The sequence below is a fragment of the Pituophis catenifer genome, unplaced genomic scaffold (assembly GCF_029215685.1).
Source record: "Pituophis catenifer annectens isolate HBS135680 unplaced genomic scaffold, rPitCat1.0.hap2 SCAF_18, whole genome shotgun sequence".
NCBI classification, from domain to species: domain Eukaryota; kingdom Metazoa; phylum Chordata; class Lepidosauria; order Squamata; family Colubridae; genus Pituophis; species Pituophis catenifer.
In genome coordinates, this window is record NW_027256898.1 from 3,364,088 (window position 1) to 3,382,476 (window position 18,389).

General features: G+C 47.4%; 1 protein-coding gene across 3 annotated transcripts in view; it reads right to left on the reverse strand.

Annotated features, from left to right (window-relative positions):
* Window positions 1-510: 510 nt before the first annotated feature.
* The window catches only part of MIB2 (MIB E3 ubiquitin protein ligase 2), a 32,360-nt gene continuing 14,481 nt past the window's right edge, over window positions 511-18,389 (reverse strand). For 2 of the 3 annotated variants that reach the window (XM_070955942.1, XM_070955941.1), the window contains exons 6-21: window positions 17,076-17,182; window positions 15,642-15,836; window positions 15,158-15,300; window positions 14,249-14,356; window positions 12,179-12,283; window positions 11,922-12,084; window positions 11,103-11,236; window positions 10,140-10,288; window positions 8,656-8,812; window positions 8,293-8,447; window positions 6,733-6,859; window positions 5,652-5,879; window positions 3,965-4,143; window positions 3,195-3,376; window positions 2,205-2,270; window positions 511-1,281 (exon numbers count right to left, since the gene is read on the reverse strand). In XM_070955942.1, coding sequence (XP_070812043.1) covers window positions 1,040-1,281; window positions 2,205-2,270; window positions 3,195-3,376; window positions 3,965-4,143; window positions 5,652-5,879; window positions 6,733-6,859; window positions 8,293-8,447; window positions 8,656-8,812; window positions 10,140-10,288; window positions 11,103-11,236; window positions 11,922-12,084; window positions 12,179-12,283; window positions 14,249-14,356; window positions 15,158-15,300; window positions 15,642-15,836; window positions 17,076-17,182 — 2,440 coding nt within the window. In that variant the 3' untranslated portion in view covers window positions 511-1,039. The remainder of the gene's footprint in view (window positions 1,282-2,204; window positions 2,271-3,194; window positions 3,377-3,964; window positions 4,144-5,651; window positions 5,880-6,732; window positions 6,860-8,292; window positions 8,448-8,655; window positions 8,813-10,139; window positions 10,289-11,102; window positions 11,237-11,921; window positions 12,085-12,178; window positions 12,284-14,248; window positions 14,357-15,157; window positions 15,301-15,641; window positions 15,837-17,075; window positions 17,183-18,389) is intronic. The other variant, XM_070955943.1, reaches the window with a different exon arrangement.

Below are 18,389 nucleotides of genomic sequence, written 5' to 3' on the forward strand. Positions count from 1 at the left end.
TGGAGTGTTGGTTTCACTCTTAATTAGCGCTTCCCGGGGCTAACTTTTCAATCGTTTCATTGGAATTACGCCTTGGTCCCCCTTTCCTTTCCACTTAACACATCCACCGAGCCTCGTTGGGGGGGACGGATTTCTAAGGCGGATTTCTATGTTCTGGGATTGCCTTCCCTCCATCCTGCGCTACAACTATCTAAAGGGCTGCCCCAAAGAAGAAAGAGAGGGTCAAGCTATTCTTCGCAGCAGCCGAAGGCAGGACAAGGAGCAACGGGTGGAAACGAAACACGGAGAGAAGCAACCTGGAGAAATTTCCTGACACTGAGAACAATTAACCAGTGGAACTGCTTGCCTCCAGAAGTCGTCGGGGTCCCAAGACTGGAGACTTTTAAGATCAGATTGGATACAACCCTGTGATTCTGCTAACCGGTCCACCGATTTGGCCCCCTCATTAAGAGCCCCCTCCTTGCGAGACTCCAGTTCAGAAGAAATGCTACCAGCCCATAGAAAAAAAAGGCTTGTGCAGAAGTGTTGTATTTTTTGCCAGCAAACATTCACGACTTCATGTTGAAGGACGCACCCTCTCTCTCACACTCACACACACACACACACACACACAAAGTGCACACCCATCCCTCTCTCCCATCAGGGCTTCCTCGGCCCGTAAGATCCCTTTTCCGTTCGCCTTCCCGACACCCAGGCTGGTGGGGCACCAACTCTGCTCTGGGCTGGCCCCTCCCTGCCGGGAGGGCGGAGCCAGATCCAAACCCCGCCTTTTAAAGTGCAAGAATATTGCTTTCCCACGGGACGGAAGGAAACATGCTCTTTCGGGAAGATTGCTCCTCTTTTTGACACTGGAGAAAGCTAGGAAGGAAAAGCTATCATCCCCCAACTCCCAGCCCAACGTCTCCGTAGTTTGGATCTTCTCTCTGGCCCGCTCCAGGTTTTCCCAACCGAAGCAAAATTCGAACCCAGAGGGAGGGGCAGGATAGCGGTGGGGGGACGGGGTTGGGGGGGGTTGGGGCGGCAAAGCCAGAGCCAGTCTTCAAACGAAGATCGGGATCCTCTCGCGGATGGTCTGTCGGCAGATGGGACAGACGTTCAAGGACACGCCGCACTCTTGGCACGACCCGTGTCCGCACTGGTAGATCATTCGGATCTGGTTGTCGATACAGATGGGGCAGGTGATCCGTTCCTCCATCTGCCGATAGCGGCTCTGTAAATCCTCCATGAGCTTCTGTTGGTTGGTGACCTCGGGGCCCGACCCACCGTCGACTTCGGAGTTGTCTGTGGTGGGGAGAGGAGAGAGGGGGAGAGGCGGTGTGAGAAAGGACGGGAACACGGACACGGTCCCCTTCCTAAGCATCTTTGCGTTCCGTGTGAATTGCCCAGCTGCCGGCTCAAGCTGAGATGTGCCATGTGTTCAGTGGTGGGATTCAGCCGGTTCGGATCAATTCAGGCGTATCAGTAATGGCGACCTGCGGATGGACCTGTCCACCTGCCCCATCCTATTTAGCCACATTTTCTAAGCCACGAGCAGGCATGCAAGGGCCACCACCCCCCTTGCGCGCGCTCACATTTTCGGCTGTGAAACCCACCGCTGCGTGTGTTGCTTGGGGCAAAGGACAAAGCGGAGAAAACCATCCTCCGCGAAAAAAAGGACCCAAGTATGGAATTCCCCCATGATTTATTTTACTGACTTTTTTGGGGGTCTTAACCGTGGTTTCTCTCTCGTTAGTTTCTGGAGTCTCTATTCTGGGGGAGGGGACCGAAGGCCGGGAGGGGGAAAAAAAGCCAGAAATTGACTGGACCAACATTGGGGTTCCCAGGCTAGTCTAAACAGCCTGTGGCTTGTTTGCAAACTGTGCGTACAACCTGATTAATGAACCTAAACGAAGTCCAAGGAGAGCACTGGTGGGATTCACCCGACAAAAAAAAACTCCTGGGATTCAGGAAACGTGCAAACAGGCAAATCGTGGCTTATAAAATAAGAAAACCAGCCCTAGATATGCTCTTACGTTTCCAATTGATAAAAATGCAACCCCCAAGGAAAACTGGAGGAGGAGGGCAAAGGAAAAGGAAGATTTCTGTCCCACCGTTCCTGACGGCCGATGATCATAATTAGATGTTCCCCATGCCGTTCTCTATTCCACACCTGCTGCCTAAAAGCGAGGGAAACGCCAGCAAAGAGATCAAGCGATCGGGCTCACCTTGTTTCAACTTTTTGGTAATGGTGACTTGGCATTTGATGCATTTCTTCATTCTTCTGGAACATTCTGTTTATGGGGAGAAGTTGGGAAGAGGGGAAAAGGTTGGAAGGGACATTGTTTTATATGCAAGCTGCCAACAAGCTCTCATTCTTTACTTTAGGGTTAGGGTTAGGATTTTGCAGTATCCTTCCCCTGGAGTAAGGTGGGAATGAAGATTTTGCAGGATCCTTCCCCTGGAGTAAGGTGGGAATGGAGATTTTGCAATATCTTTCCCCTGGAGTAGAGTGGGAATGGAGATTTTGCAGGATCCTTCCCTTGGAGTGGGATGAGAATGAAGATTTTGCAGGATCCTTCCCCTGGAGTGGGGTGAGAATGAAGATTTTGCAGGATCCTTCCCCCTGGAGTGGGGTGGGAATGAAGATTTTGCAATATCCTTCCCCTGGAGTGGGGTAGGAATGAAGATTTTGCAGTATCTTTCCCCTTCCATGCCCACCAAGCCACACCACGCCCACCAAGCTACGCCCACAGAACCGGTAGTAAAAAAAATTTGGATTTCACCATTGGGGCAGGGGTGTCAAACACAAGGCCCGTGGGCAAAATCTGGCCCGCAATGTGCTCGGATCCAGCTCATGGGGCCGTCCTGGAAAATGTAAGGGGTCGTTCGCGTAACTTCAGCCCGATCTACCCAGTGCGAAGAGGAAACATTGGGCCAATGTGGCTTCGGCCCGGCCTACCCAGTGCGAAGAGGAAACATGCCAGCACTTTGGGGAAGTGGCGTCAAGCTGGCCATGCCCACCCAGTTGGCCACACCCACCCAGTTGGCCACGCCCTGCTGCCCCCCCCCCCCCCACCAAGGTCAACCACAGCCCTGATGCGGCCCTCAATGAAATTGGGTTTGACACCTGCTTTAGGGAGGGGGGGAAAAAACCCAGGAAGTTAAGAAATAGATGTTTCAAGTGACAAGATACGGGAGTGAAACGCAGCGGTTACCTTCGCAGACGATGCTGTGTTGGCAGGGGAAGAAGAGGACCAGCAGCGCCAGTTCCGAGCAAACCAAGCACTCCGAAGGGGCAACCGCTTTTGGCACGCTGAGATTCGTCATGGTGTTGGGGGTGGTGTGGACTCTTCTCAGGCTGCTGGTCATGGTGGAGCTCTCGGAGTCCTGCTGCTCTCTGGGACAGAAAGAGGCCGTGTAAGATGAGACACCAGCATGGCCTGGTCAGGGGCGGAGTGGTGCAGTGGCCTAGAGGCGGAGCTCTCGCCTCACAATCAGGAGGCTGTCTGTTCGATCCTAGGTAGAGGCAGATATTTCTCTCTCTGGGCACAGTGAGAATATATCTGCCGAACAAAACTCCGCCCTGGAGACAGGAAAGGCATCTGGCCATTAAAACACTCTCCTAGCTCTATTCAGTTGCCCCGATTCCGCCCCGCAAGGGATTATGAGGTCATTAAAAGATGATGATGGCCTGGTCAGGGGTGGCTGCAATTTAGCAGAATCCAACATCTTTTGACAGCTAAGCCCCACGTCTTCATGAGAGGGGGGGAGCTCAAGGGCCATTCGGAGGGCTGCAGAAGAGGCCCAATTTTGAAAGGGGAGCCATGCCGTGTGATCCAGAAGGGGTGCAACCTCATGCAAACGATGTCTCCAATTTTTGCAGCGAGACCATTTCTGAGCTCGGAATGGATCCCTTATCTCTAGCAACGAAGAATGTTTCCAAGGGAGGAAGTCAAGAGCAGGAGAAGTTGGGACCGACCCTCACCTGTATTTATGGGAGAAGTTCTGGATTAGGTGTGCAATGCTCCCGTCCAAGACGAGGTCAAGCGGAGATTTGCCTCGGTGGTTGGCATAGTTGACGTCAGCCCCTTGCTGAGCCAGGTAGCAGGCCAGGGCGGTTCCTACGTTCAGTTTGGTGTTGCCAAGGAAACCGGAGGCCTGGAGCTGCGGGAGGATGAAGACAGGAAGAACTATGGGCCCAAAAGCATTTGGGGCGAGAGAACCATCGAGGGGAAAGAAGAAGGAAGCTGTTAAAAGAGGGATTTGGAGAAGCGATTGCAGTCTAGAGATAGAATGAAGAGTTTAGGAGGGGGAAAAAAAATCAGATTAACTCCGCCTCAATTTCACTTTTTTTTTTTTATTATTATTTGATTTATATGCCGCCCTTCTCCGGAGACTCAGGGCTGCTTACAAAGTGCTAAGCAATAGCCTTCATCCTTTTGTATATTTATACAAAGTCAGCTTATTGCCCCCACAAACTGGGTCCTCATTTCACCTACCTTAGAAAGGATGGAAGGCTGAGTCAACCTTGAGCCTGGCAAGATTCGAACCTGCAGTAATTGCAGGCATCTGGTCTTAATAACCAGCTTAATAACAGGGTGCCTTAGACCACTGTACTACCAAGGCTCTTGAGCTGGCCTACTTCTTGAGCTGGCCTACCTCGTAGGACTGTGTTTTGAGAAGAAACAGATACTTGGGTAAAACTTTTCCTAGCTTCAGTCAAAGTGGCCCTAAAAACTTTAGACTCCACTTAACAACCAGTCGTTTACTGACTGTTCAAAGTTACAACCGCACTGAAAAAAAAAAACTGAGTTACGTCTGTTTTTCACACTTATGACCATTGCAGCATCCCCAGGGTCATTGCATGATCAAACTGCGACGCTTGGGAAAGGGCTCGTATTTATGACGGTCGCAGCGTCCCAGGGTCATGCGATCCCCTTTTGAAAACTTCTGACAAGCGAAGGTTACTTCTGCTCACTGCCGGCTGCCTGCAATTCGGCAGTTCGAATCTCACCAGGCTCAAGGTTGACTCAGCCTTCTGTCCTTTCGAGGTGGGTAAAGTGAGGACCCAGATTGTTGGGGGCAAGAGGCTGACTCTGTAAACCGCTTAGAGAGGGCTATAAAAGCACTGTGAAGCAGTATATAAGTCTAAGTGCTATTGTCTGTCTGTCCTTCCTTCCTTCCTTCCTTCCTTCCTTCCTTCCTTCCTTCCTTCCCTCCCTCCCTCCCAGTGGTTAGAATGCAGTATTGCAAGCTAACTCTACCCACTGCCAGTAGTTCGATCCTGACTCTCAAGGTTTACTCAGCCTTCCATCCTTCCGAGGTGGATAAAACAAGGACCAGATTCTTGGAGGCAAGAACCGCTTAGAAAGGGCTGTAAAGCACTGTGAAGCGGTATATAAGTCTATTGCTATTGCCTGTTTTCCACATAATGAGCACGGAAGTGGACGGAAAGGGAAAAAGTTTCAGGGGCAAACTTGGAACTCACAACCCTAATCTTAAAACGCGCACTGAAGGCTGAGCCCTGGAGCCCTTTGTCTTGGGACACCCCTTGATGGGTTTGGCGTTCAACTTCCTCGTCCCTGTCCCAGCAAGGGACCCCCCAAAGTCCTAAACGCTGAACCCCGCTTTCTCCGGCCCTGCGTTCGAGACCTTCTCTCTTTCTCTCTCACCTTGGAGAAGAGGCTGTCTTCCTGGTCCGACTGCTCGTCGACCAGGACGGACACCAGGTGCTCCCTCTCCAAAATGATGTGCATGGCGGTGTCGCCGTCCTCGTCTTCGGAATTGACGTCGGCGCCTTCGCTCACCAGCAGCTGCACCATCTCCACGTGGCCCTGGGTGACGGCCAGGTGCAGGGCCGTCTGGTTGCGGTTGTTCCTGAGGTTCACATCGCAGCGGCCCTGAGGGGACCAGGAAAGAACCCACAACCGTTGAATTCCACAAAACGGGCCCTCCGTTTTTGCCAGCGGGAAGTTTTAATCTCGGGGAGAGGCGGACGTTTCTTTTCTCCTTGTGTGTGGCTGATCCAAGTAACCCTTTTTCCTTTTCTACAGTAGGATTGGCTTTTGTGCGAGTAGTCCTCGGTGCTTACGACCATCCGTTCAGCGGCCATTGGAAATTACATCGGCGCTGAAGAGACCGAAGACCTGTGCCCGAAGTGACAGCCTCCCCTGCGATCGTGCAATCAAAGATCATGCATTTGGCAGGCCGTCCAAACTTATAACTGGCCACTTAATGACTTGCGACCAAAATTCTGAGCTCAATTGCGGTCATAAGTCAAGGACTACATGTGCCCCTCCCCAGGGAAATGGAAGAGCCTTTCTTCCTTCCACTGATAAAAATTTAGCCAAGCCAAGCCAAAAAAAAAAGCATTACTCTTGCCTTGCTAGCAATGTTGCCTCAAGAGAGAGTTGGGGTGAATGTTTCAAAAAGCTCCCACCCCCTAATTTAGCCTGGCCTTAGAACCTAAACAGAGCAGGGCTGGTTGGGAGACCACTAGGAGATCACAGGGTTCTAACTATAAACACCGTATTTCCCCGAAAATAAGAGTGTCTTATATTTTTTTTGAACCCTGAAATAAAGCGCTTGGCCTTATTGCCATGCACTCAAAAGCCCGATTGGGCTTATTATCAGGGGGTGTCTTATTTTGGGGGAAACAGGGTAGCATCCTCAGCTGGGTTTGGGCAGACATCTTCCCCAAACACAGAAAGCTTCCACGCTCTCATCACCCCAATAGTTTCTCCCTCCATTCACCTCTTTGATTAAAATCTCGGCCACCTCCTTGTGATTGTTGAGGGCAGCGAGATGCAGAGCCGTGAAGCCGTCGTCCTTTTTGGCGTCCACCAACTGCCGAGCTCGTGCCAGGATCTTCTTGATCGCTCTGACGGGAGGAGAGAAAAGAGGACAGGAAAGGGTGGGAAAAAAGAAAAAAAAAGACACGGGGAAAAAAAGAAGAAGAAATTGTACAGTTAGGGTACGGATTGTCATAAAGAGGGAATCTACATTACAGGGGTCCCTCCTGGCATTAAAAAGGCATATTTTGAGATAAGAAACCTACCTAAACCTACAATGCCCAGTTGCTGGGTGGGTGTGGCCATGGCCTTTACTCGGCCTCCTACACGACGACCGGGAGGGGGCGGGGGGGAGGCGTTTTCACCCTCCCCAGGCTCCGGAGGCTTTCTTTGAGCCTCCGGGAGGGCGAAAACAGCCTCCCCGGGCTCCAGAGGCCAAAAACAGGCCCGTTTCCAGATTTCCAGATTAAAATTAACATCTGGTTCACCCGAACCGTCTGACTTCTATCCCTGAATGTAGGTAGACATGAATATAGTTTTTTTTTTAAAAAAAAATCAACCCAGCCATCCCCAAAATGTGAGCCGCCCTGAGTCTTCGGAGAGGGGCGGCATATAAATTGAATGAAATTGAAATTGAAATTGAAAAGTGATTCGCTAATTCTGTAGGATCACCTCAACCATTGTGTCTTCAGGCCTCCCAAAATCATGAAATGATGCTGCCAGAGGTGAAAAAGATTGCAGGATCCAATGCGAGTCGGTCACCGGGACCGGAGATTTAGTCTCCCAAGCTTTCAGATTCTTGCTGGAGCCCATCCTCAGGGAACATCTCTCTCTCTCTCTCCACATTCTAGAAAGAGAAAGAGAGTCCGAAAGCTCGGAAGACTAAATCTCTGGTCCGGTGACCAACCCAGACTGGATCCTGCAACATTATCCTGGGACACGTATATTCACCTTCGTTCGTTGCTAAAAGATTGTCTTGCCTTTATTATGACACCTTTAGAAAAGTTTACCTGCCCTTTAAATGATGCGTGTAAGCAGTGGTGAAATCCAATTTTTTTTACTACCGGTTCTGTGGGCGTGGCGTGGCTTGGTGGGCATGGCAGGGGAAGGATACTGCAAAATCTCCATTCCCACCTCACTCTGGGGCCAGCCAGAGGTGGCATTTTCTGCTTCTCCGAACTACTCAAAATTTCCGCTACCGGTTCTCCAGAACCTGCTGGATTTTACCCCTGCATGCAAGCCTTTCAAACTTTATTCGGATGGAGATCTCTTTAAAAGAAGCAGCGCATTCTTTTCAGGTTTTAAAGTCAACCCCTTCCAAGCCGCCTTTCCCCCCCCCTCCTCCCCTTCTCTTGCCCCTTGCATAATTCTCTTGGCAGGCCAAATGACCTCAAAAAAATGTGATGCTTTTGCCGACATTTCTGTGGCAGGCAGTTTCGCCTGGGATCTTAAAGCCTGCCTGTCCTTCACGTCCTGCAAGTCAACTCTGATTACATCACGCGTTACTCAACCTCTTGCTTACAGCTTGTTTCCTTTCAGGGCTGCGTGGTGCAACAGGTTGAACCCTTGTTGATTCTGGATCGTAAAATCGATGCCAGGGACCTCGGTGAGGGCTTCGATGATGCACTTGAAGTCGGCAGTGATGGCGTAATGAAGGGGGGTATCGCCCGAAGAACCCTGAAGGGACAGAGAAGGCGTCAACGTAGCCCAACTTCTGTTGAATTCTCAATGTAATTACATTTTTTTTTTTACAAAATGCAACCTTTCACTCAAGCTGAACCGAAAAGCGAAAACAAATTAAAAAAAAAATTCTGGATAGGAGACCACTCAGAGATACTCAAGGGCTTCTGAGCTGTGATTCCCACCCCCAAACAGGAAGACTCACCGGCAAATTCACGTCACAGTTGTTTTCGCACAAGGCTTTCACGACCTCCGTGAAGCCATGGTTGACAGAAACGTACAAGGCCGTGCACCTGGCGATGTTCAAAATATTCGGGTTGGCCCCTTTGCTGACAAGGAGCCGGGCGACGTCCGCTTGATTCCTGGTTCGCACAAAAGTGTTAAGTGGCAGAGACACAAGGGAGGGGAGGAGAAACGAATTAGAAATAAAATCTTTCCCCTGCTACATTCATTTCTTTGGGTTCTTTAAAGATAGAAAAAGGGAATAATCAATTTATCATTCATCCATCCATCCATCCATCCATCCATCCATCCATCCATCATCTATCTATCTATCTATCTATCTATCTATCTATCTATCTATCTATCTATCTATCTATCTATCTATCTATCATCTATATCCATTTTTCTTTCTATCATCTCTATCATCCATCCATCTATTTTTCTATTATCTATTCTATCCATCTATCATCTATCTATCTATCTATCTATCTATCTATCTATCTATCTATCTATCTATCTATCAATGTCTGTCTGTCTGTCTGTCTATCTGCCTGCCTATCATCTATCTATCTATCTATCTATCTATCTATCTATCTATCTATCTATCTATCTATCTATCTATCTATCATCTATATCCATTTTTCTTTCTATCATCTCTATCATCCATCCATCTATTTTTCTATTATCTATTCTATCCATCTATCATCTATCTATCTATCTATCTATCTATCTATCTATCTATCTATCTCCATTCATTTTTCTTTCTGTCTATCTATCATCTCTCTCTATCATCCATCCATCTATTTTTCTATTATCTATATCTATCTATCTATCTATCTATCTATCTATCTATCTATCTATCTATCTATCTATCTATCTACAGTATCATATATCTACTGTAATAGCACTTATATACCGCTTCACAGTGCTTTTACAGCCCTCTCTAAGCAGTTTACAGCGTCCGCCTCTTGCCCCACAATCTGGGTCCTCATTTTATCAACCTCGGAAGGATGGAAGGCTGAGTCAACCTTGAGCCAGTCGGTCAGGATCAAACTGCTGCCAATGGGCAGAGTCGAGCCTGCGATGCTGGATTCTAACCGCTGCGCCACCAGAGCTCCTAAGAATGCTAAGCCCCGTCTACCCTCTACTCTTCTCCCACCCCATCTCCACTGTCGCCAGCTCCCATTAAGTTAGAGCGGGAAATAGGGGACCTCAAAGGGCAGCTGTCTTGGACTCTCTTCAGCTGTTATCTAGCAGGCAACTAGCACATCATGCTCCATGGAAGAAGCTAGCTATGTTAACAAGCGAAGGTCAGAAGTATAACTCTGAGAACATTAACTTTGTTTCTCCTCATCTCTCCCCATCTCTTCTTCCATTTCTTAAAATGTCTCCCCCTGTATCCCTTCTCACAGCTATGTTCCCCGCAAGGGGAGCGCTGCCCCATAGCTCTCAGTGAGGGCCGCTTACCCAAAGGCTGCGTAATGCAGGGCCGTGTCCCCTTCTTCATCCCACAAGTCGATGTTTGCATGGGCTTGCACCAAGAGCTTCACCACTTCCATCTGCCCCACGTACGAAGCCACCTGCAAGGCTGTCCTGCCCTGGTTCTGTACGTCCACCTAGGGAAGAGATTTAGCATCTGTTACAGGATTGGCCGGGTGACCCTCTCAAGGCCAATCTCCGGCTTGTTTAACAGGGCCAGTGCAGGCGAAGGGGGTGTCGTTTCCCCCATTCATCGGAATTGTCCTGACCGAGGCTCCCTGAGACAGTAAAAAGCACGCAATTAGTCCCAAAAACTCTCTTTTTATTTCAACGGCTGTGAATTCTGTTCATTCATGGCCCGTAACGAGTCACAAAGAGTCGGTAAAGAGTCCGACAGAATCCTTCGGGATAAGGCTGATAAGCACCCACCTTTATCTCCCTTGACACGCTGCCAAAGACCTAATTGGCAGTTAGCTTTGCAAGGTCACATGAAGTACAAGGTCAAAACAGAGCTTCAGAATTTAAACTGACCAGAATGAACAAAGTTGCTTCCTGCAAAGGCTCACGTGCCTTTGCTCCTCCTTTATGTCTTATGGGAGAGGCCAATCATCTCCAAGCCTTACTCCTGAGTCGCCCCTTTTGTTTTAACTGTTCTTGCCTTCTGGCAGTTCTGCGCGAGCGTGCACTGGGAACAGGCTCCCCCTGTTTCTCTGCCTCGCTGATATCAGACTCTGGAGGCTTCAGAGCCAACACATTACTCCCAGATGGCCCTGGGCCCCTCTCTGCCTCCGATGCAGAGCCCTCATCCAAGCCTTCCCCAGACTCCAGAGCTGGCCCATGTTCCTCCCCAACTTCCTCACTATCCGACTCTGCTGCCAGCTCCACAGGCTGCCGGCAGACGACAACAGGAAGCTGACTCGGGGAACGTTCCTCAAGAGTAGAACTACTTACCTTGTCGGGGTACTTCTGAATCAAGTCCCGAACTTTGCTGATGTTCCCGTGGGCTGCCTCAACCACCAGACGGCCTGGGCTGTCGGTCTCGCTTTTTTGGGAGAGTAATCGTCCTACCACGGACACCAAGGAACCTATGAAAAAGGAACAAAAAGACAAACATCAGCAGCCAGTTGAGAGGGGCCAGCGCAGGGCTTCATGGTCCAAACTGTCCAATTTTGGGGAGGGCATCTGGTACTTATTTTATGACGGTTGCTGTGTCCCAAGCTCAGGTCATCCCCTTTTGCGACCTTCTAACAAGCAGTCGATGGGAATGCCGGATTCACTTAACAACCATGATGCTACTAACTTCACCACTCCCGTGATTCGCTTAACAGCGGTGGTGAGAAAGGCCATAAATCGGGGCAAAACTCGCTTAACAAATGTCTCACTTGGCAACAGAAATTTTGGGCTCAATTTCGGTCATAAATCGAGGATTATCTGTATGTTTAGAAGAGTTGGTAGTAAAAAGAAACCAGTCCATCGAAGAACGCAGTGGCTGGACCCCATAAGAGCTGACACCAGCCAGAGTGTGGAAAAAAGATTTGCTCAGAATCAGACACGACTTATTATATATAATTTAATCTTCATTTTAAGGCAATTTTAGGCATTTTAAGGCAATTTTAATTGAAAAGCTTCTGAAAATGTCCAGTGTTGCACCTCAGCTAATTTCTGATGTACCAAATATTACAGAAAGGTGATTTCCCCCAAATTCTCCTCGCCATCTGCCCCCCTCCTTCCCCCCACCCAAAGAATCGAGGTTAAAAGCTTTGCCCTCACTTTTCGACTCCCTGGTATCCTGAGTGGTCATCAGGTTTGCGTCTTCCTCTCTCTGGTAGGCGGTCAGGCAGGCTGGGTTGAAGGTCCAGGACTGGCCGGAGAAAGAAACGCGCAAATCTCCGTCCCCAAAGATTTTGATCACCTTACCGATGTGGCCCAGGATCTGTAAAACCGGTGGGCGATGAATGGCCCCTCCCATAAGATCGATGCAAGGAAAGGGGAGGGGGGAAGGGAGGGGTTAAGGGAAGGGAGCTCACCGCTGTCATCTCGTCCGTCCATTCTCCGTGACCGGCTTGCAGCTGTTTCACTGTTTCCATGTCATCGATCACCCTCACCACATCGTCCACCCAGAAAGTGTTAAGCTACAAGGGAGAAGAAAGGAAGGCAGATTTTTTTTTTTTTTTTTTACATTTTCTTGCTTGGGACTTGGGACAGAGGAAATGAATTTTCTAAACCACGGGTGTCAAACTCAAGGCCCGGGGGCCGGATCTGGCCCGGGGGGTGTTTAGATCAGGCGCGCGGGGGCCACCCTGGAAATAGCAAAGGACCAGCCCGCGGTGCCTCTACCAGCAAAACTGGAGCTCGGGAGGGCTGCCCGTTTTCGCTGGCAGAGGGTTGCAGGAGGCCGTCGCAGCCGAAAACGGAGCTCGGGAGCCCATTTTCTCTAGCAGATCGCTCAGGCCACCACAGGAGCCGACACAAGTGATGTCGAGCTGGCCACGCCCACCCCAGCCCCCCAAAGTCAAACACAACCCTGATGCGGCCCTCAATGAAATCGAGTTCTAAACAGATGGAATTCTCTAAACGGTGGGCATTCTCTTAATGAGATTTCCTGGTGGTCTTCCTTCCCAGGGCTAAATACCCAACCTGGCTTAGCATTTTGAGATCGGCCAAGATAGGTTAAGGAGCCGCCTCCTGGCTGGGTTATATTTTACTAGCTATGATATTGATTTCACTCTTTCAAACCAGTCTTTGTTCTACCCAAAAGAGTTCTACTTTAAAGAGTATAGAAAGTCCTCGGCTTGCGACCACAGTTGAGCCCAAAGTTTCCTTCGCTAAGGGAGACAGTTGCTAAGTGAGCGTTGCCCCATTTTACAACCTTTCTTGCAGGAAGCGAATTAGTGCAGTTGTGAAGTTAGTCCCACAGTTGTTCCCCATTGACTTTGCTTAAAAGGGGATCACGCAATTCCGGGACACTGCAACCGTCATAAGTATGAGTTGAGAAGCGTCTGAATTTTGATCACATGACCACCATGGGGATGCTGCAGCGGTCATTAAGTCCCTTTTTCCAGTGCTGTTGTAACTCTGAATGGTCACTAAGTGAATGGTGGTAATTTGAAAACTACCTGTAATATATATTCAGCTCTACATAAAGGCCAGTGAATTCTTTAACTTAAGTCATGGTTATAGTGGGAGGGATTGGAAACTCCTTTCTAGGAATATCCAATATACTCTGTTTCCCCAAAAATAAGACCCAACCGAAATAAGCCCTAGCGTGATTTTTCAGGATGCTCGTAATATAAGCCCTACCCCAAAAATAAGCCCCAGATAAGATTTGTCAGCCAAATGGATGCATTTAGTACCGTATTTTCCCCAAAATAAGCCCCAGTTAAAGACCGTCAGCCAGATGGGTGCATTTAGTACCGTATTTCCCCCAAAATAAGCCCCAGTTAAAGATTGTCAGCCAGATGGGTGCATTTAATACCATATTTCCCCCAAAATAAGCCCCAGTTAAAGACTGTCAGCCAGATGGGTGCATTTAGTACCGTATTTTCCCCAAAATAAGCCGCAGTTAAAGATTGTCAGCCAGATGGGTGCATTTAATACCGTATTTCCCCCAAAATAAGCCCCAGTTAAAGATTGTCAGCCAGATGGGTGCATTTAGTACCGTATTTCCCCCAAAATAAGCCCCAGTTAAAGATTGTCAGCCAGATGGGTGCATTTAGTACCGTATTTCCCTGAAAATAAGCCCCAGTTAAAGATTGTCAGCCAGATGGGTGCATTTAGTACCATATTTTCTCCAAAATAAGCCCCAGTTAAAGACTGTCAGCCAGATGGGTGCATTTAGTACCGTATTTCCCCCAAAATAAGCCCCAGTTAAAGATTGTCAGCCAGATGGGTGCATTTAGTACCGTATTTCCCCCCCAAAATAAGACCTAACCAGAAAATAAGCCCTAATGCGTCTTTTGGAGCAAAAATTAATATAAGACCCGGTCTTATTTTCGGGGAAATTTCACCCATCTGAAAAAAAAAATCCCTTTTTCTCCTGTGTCAGCCCACATTCCAAATTTTAGAATAATTCGCCAAGGGAATGAACTTTACCCCACCTTGGTTAGAGCTCCAGGATGAAATGTCCAGCGAGTATCATTGTTGAACTGGACTCTCACGTCTCCTCGATCTGTGATCCTATGCACTGTTCCTGTCTGGCCAATGAACTTCGGAAGGAGGGTGGGAAGGAAGGAAGGAAGGGAAGAGAGGAAAGAAGTGTGAGGCGGGGAGAGGAAAACTGAAGAGGCAAGGAAAAACAAAAAAACCGACACCCCACCGTCCTTGCCGCTTAAGAGCAGGCCGATCGTTCGGCATCGTCCTCTCGGTTGGAATAAAAGGCGACCAACCACATGTTTGTGAAAGATCCTGCCCTCTTCCAACAAAAGGGTTGACTATTGTGGCTCGCTGGCAGCAGAGTCGGACAGTGAGGAGGTTGGGGAGGAACATGGGCCAGTCCTGGGGACTGGGGAAAGCTCAGACAAGGGCTCTGCATCGGAGGCAGAGAGGGAGCTAGACAGCAATTAGGCAGAGGAACAGCTGGAGCTGGTTCCCAGTGTGTGCATGTGCAGAGCTGCCAGAAGACAACAACAACTCAGAAAGCAGGGTCGACTCAGGAGTAAAGCCACACCTTGGAGGTGATTGGCCCTTCCTATAGGAAACAAAAGAGGAGCGAACAGGGAGGGGGCTTTTGCAGGAAACAATTCATTCGTTCCTTAACTCTGAGAGACTCTGTGCCAAGTTTTGCCTTCTACTGCGCTTGGAAACAAGTTACATGGCAGCTTGCCAAACGAGATAAGGTTTGTGTTGATAAATATTCCTTCGAAAAACTGTTTGGACAGGCCTTGCTGACTGTGAATGAAAGGGATTTACAGTTGTGTAAATAAAAGAGGTTTTGCCGGGACCAAGACTCTGCTTCCTGCTTTTTAAGGGAACCTAGGTAGAGAACATGGACATTTGCACAACCCTACCTCGGCCATCTTGGGATTCCAGCCTCCGTGGCCCTCCTGCATCTCCCGCAAGATGTCGATGTCTAGGAGGCATTTCACCTTGTCTCCATGTTGGAACGGGTGCCCTTCCGTGCTCTCCTTTTTCTGCAACTCGGCCGGCTTGCCTGGAGAAGGACCAGAGTCAGGCAGGGAAGGGGAAGATTTAAAAAAAAGACAAAAATATCAGATCTAACTGGTTTTAAGGCAGAGGTGTCCAACCCTTTACCTGCAATTATATAAATATATCGCTACAAGTTAAACTACTGTAACACTCATATCAATCTCAGTTAGGTGTAAATTACGGTCTTCAAGTGACAGCCACCTCTTCACTTGGGAAGGGACTGGATAACAACCCCCAGGATTCCCAGCAAAGCCCAGTTGGTGATTATGGAAGGTGCAGTCCACTGTTTATGAGGTTAAGGACAGCTGATGAATCCTTTAATTTTTTTTAAAGGTTTACACATACCTAACTTAGGAAGATGCTCCTTGTAATAAAACCCTCCAGATGCTTCCGTGATACATTTTAGGTCGACTTTCCCTTTGTGGCCAACTCGGTAGACGTTTGTGGTACCATCAGCCCAGGTGACACTGGCCACGCTCCGCCCCGTCTCTACATCCCAGCCACGGATGTCAACCACGCGCCCAATTTTGCCATCGCCACCTGTAGACAAGAGAATTGCTCAGTATTCTAAAATACAGAAACATTATTTTATTTTCATTTAAGGAACCGACATTTTAGCGCAGGAGTTTTATATTTCAGCATGAAATTCTGGAAAGGACCATATTTTCCAGCCCGTTCTTCTGGCTTTTGGAAATCCTTTCCAGGATGATATGCGTAACTCCTCATCAATATTCATGCTGCCCATATGTTAAACGGGTTTCTGGCAAGTTTTGACCCCAAAGTAGAAAGTGAATCCAAAGTCAGAATATTAAGTTCAAGTTGTGATGCTTTCGAAATACTCTGAGTTTAGTTAGGACTTTTAATTTTTGCTCTGAATGAAAAAAAGAGATAAACTTAGCATCTATTTAATCTATTTAATTTAATGGATACAGCTATGGGATAAGAGTAAAGGTTATTAAGTAGCCTTGAACAGGGATAAGAAATCTAAAAGCTTTTTAAAAAGGCTTAGCAGATAAGCAGCAAGGAAGGGAAAACCCACAAAAATATACAAAGCATCTTTGGTTTCACACCTCAAGAGCTCTGCTGGAATTTATGATGTCATAATGCAAATGTCATCTGCCAAACTTTTTCCTTTAGAGCTTTATTGAAAAAAAAAATCACACAGACATGCCCAGAAAGGTACATATCTGGGTCAGACAGACTGAGTTTTGCAAGAGAAAAAGTTACTTCAGAATCGTACTTCCACATTTATCCTGCTTCATTTAAAAAGACACAATAGAATTGTATCCACCCATCACTGTTAGCTTCTTCCCAGTTTCCCTAGCTTTTCTGCTACTTGCTGTACAGACTACCAGACAATTTGATACCATTTTTTTTTCCAGATTTATTCATATCAAACACGTACTGTAAAGTCTGATGTATATCTGCCAGCTCAACCTGAACCAGGTCAGAAGGGCAATCAAATCGAGTTGCTGGTCTGGGCTACCCAGTCAGCAAAATTGCCTTTTTAGGGGACAAATAAAAGTCCCATTGCTTCCTGCATGCAGAAATGAAGCCTTCAAGGGATTCATGCGGGACATGCTATTTTTCCTCAAGCAGAGATGTTAAAAAACAAAGTAAGAAAATTCTTTCTCTGGGCATTTGAAGGTTTATAAATGTTTGTCGAGGATGGTTAAAAGTCCTCGAGGAAGGTTTGTCGAGGAAGTCAGCAATTTTTACTCAACGCATCCCTAAAGTTGATCTATTCCCCCGGAAGAAATTCAGCTGAAAGATCCTTACCATCCTGATTTCCCCATTCCCAGTCAGGGCCCCGGGCGACTTTTGCATCTTGAAATATCCCCTTTAAAGTAATGCGAGGCAAACTCTGTCGTGGGCTTACGGAGACGCTGGAAGGAAAAACATAAACCTCATTTTTTTTAAATCATCTGTTGCATGGATAGGCAGAAACGTACCACTGAAGCTAAAATGATTCTGGGTCCTTTAATAAGGCTACTCATTCCACCTCTAGCAACCTCAATCAACACTAGAATTGTGGGAAACAGGCTTTTCCCTCTTGCTGGAGGCTTTTAAAAGTGAGATTGGAAGCATAAAATGTAATGTAACCGTGTAAAAATAGCGTGGTCAAAGCCAAAGACAAAATGAGTGCTAATAGAGTTACTTTCTTATTGCAATAATTCATTTGGGGGAAAGTTTATATATCACCTGAAAAATTAGGAGAGGGAGGAGAGAGGGAAAGATGGGGAAGGAAGGAAGGAAGGAAGGAAGGAAGGAAGGAAGGAAGGAAGGAAGGAAGGAAGATTTGTATACAGTTTTTACCTACCTATTAATATACAGACATCAACGCAAATTTGGTGGAAAAAAAATGAGCACCAGAATTTAAAGACAAAGCAAGACACGCACAATTTTAATAAATATAATCAAAATAGTATATTATACACACTCACAAATATACGTGTGGATAATTGTATGGTAAAATGTTACTCGGTTGCTTTTTGTCTTTTTCCTGTGGTATTTAATGAAAAATGAACCCTTAAAAAAAAAAAGTCTGGGAAATTAAAAAGAAGCAAGTTTACTTCAATCTTTCCAAGTTTGAGAAAAACCTGGTGAGGGGAGGGAGGGCTGTTAAAGCCTGTTGAAAAATAAACTATGTAACTCCCTGAGCAAATCAAGAGTTGAAACTGAGTAACAAACTTTGTTCCTTGATACATTAATTTACTAAAGAAAGAAAAGGAGTGGGGGGGAAATACACAAAACCCAAATATTTATGGGCATACGAATTTAGGGAGACCAAACCAGGTTGGTCAACTTTTGGCTCAATTCTGCATGAAAACTAAAAGCTTTAAAATTCGCTTTTCCTCTCCCTCTCTATTTTCCTTCCGTATCCCAGCATCCTAGCGCAGCGATTTCTGGGTCAGCCTCAATCCAAAAAACCCCAAAGCTCCTTTAATGAAAAAAGGGTGATTAAAAAGCCTCTTTTAATCATCATCAGCAGCCTTGATGGATTTTGTGGCCGTGCTGGGCTTGGAAAGGGAAGGACCTGGAATCAGATTAGAAAACTGACAGGCGTTTGAGTAACTTGCTCTGGCTCTCAGG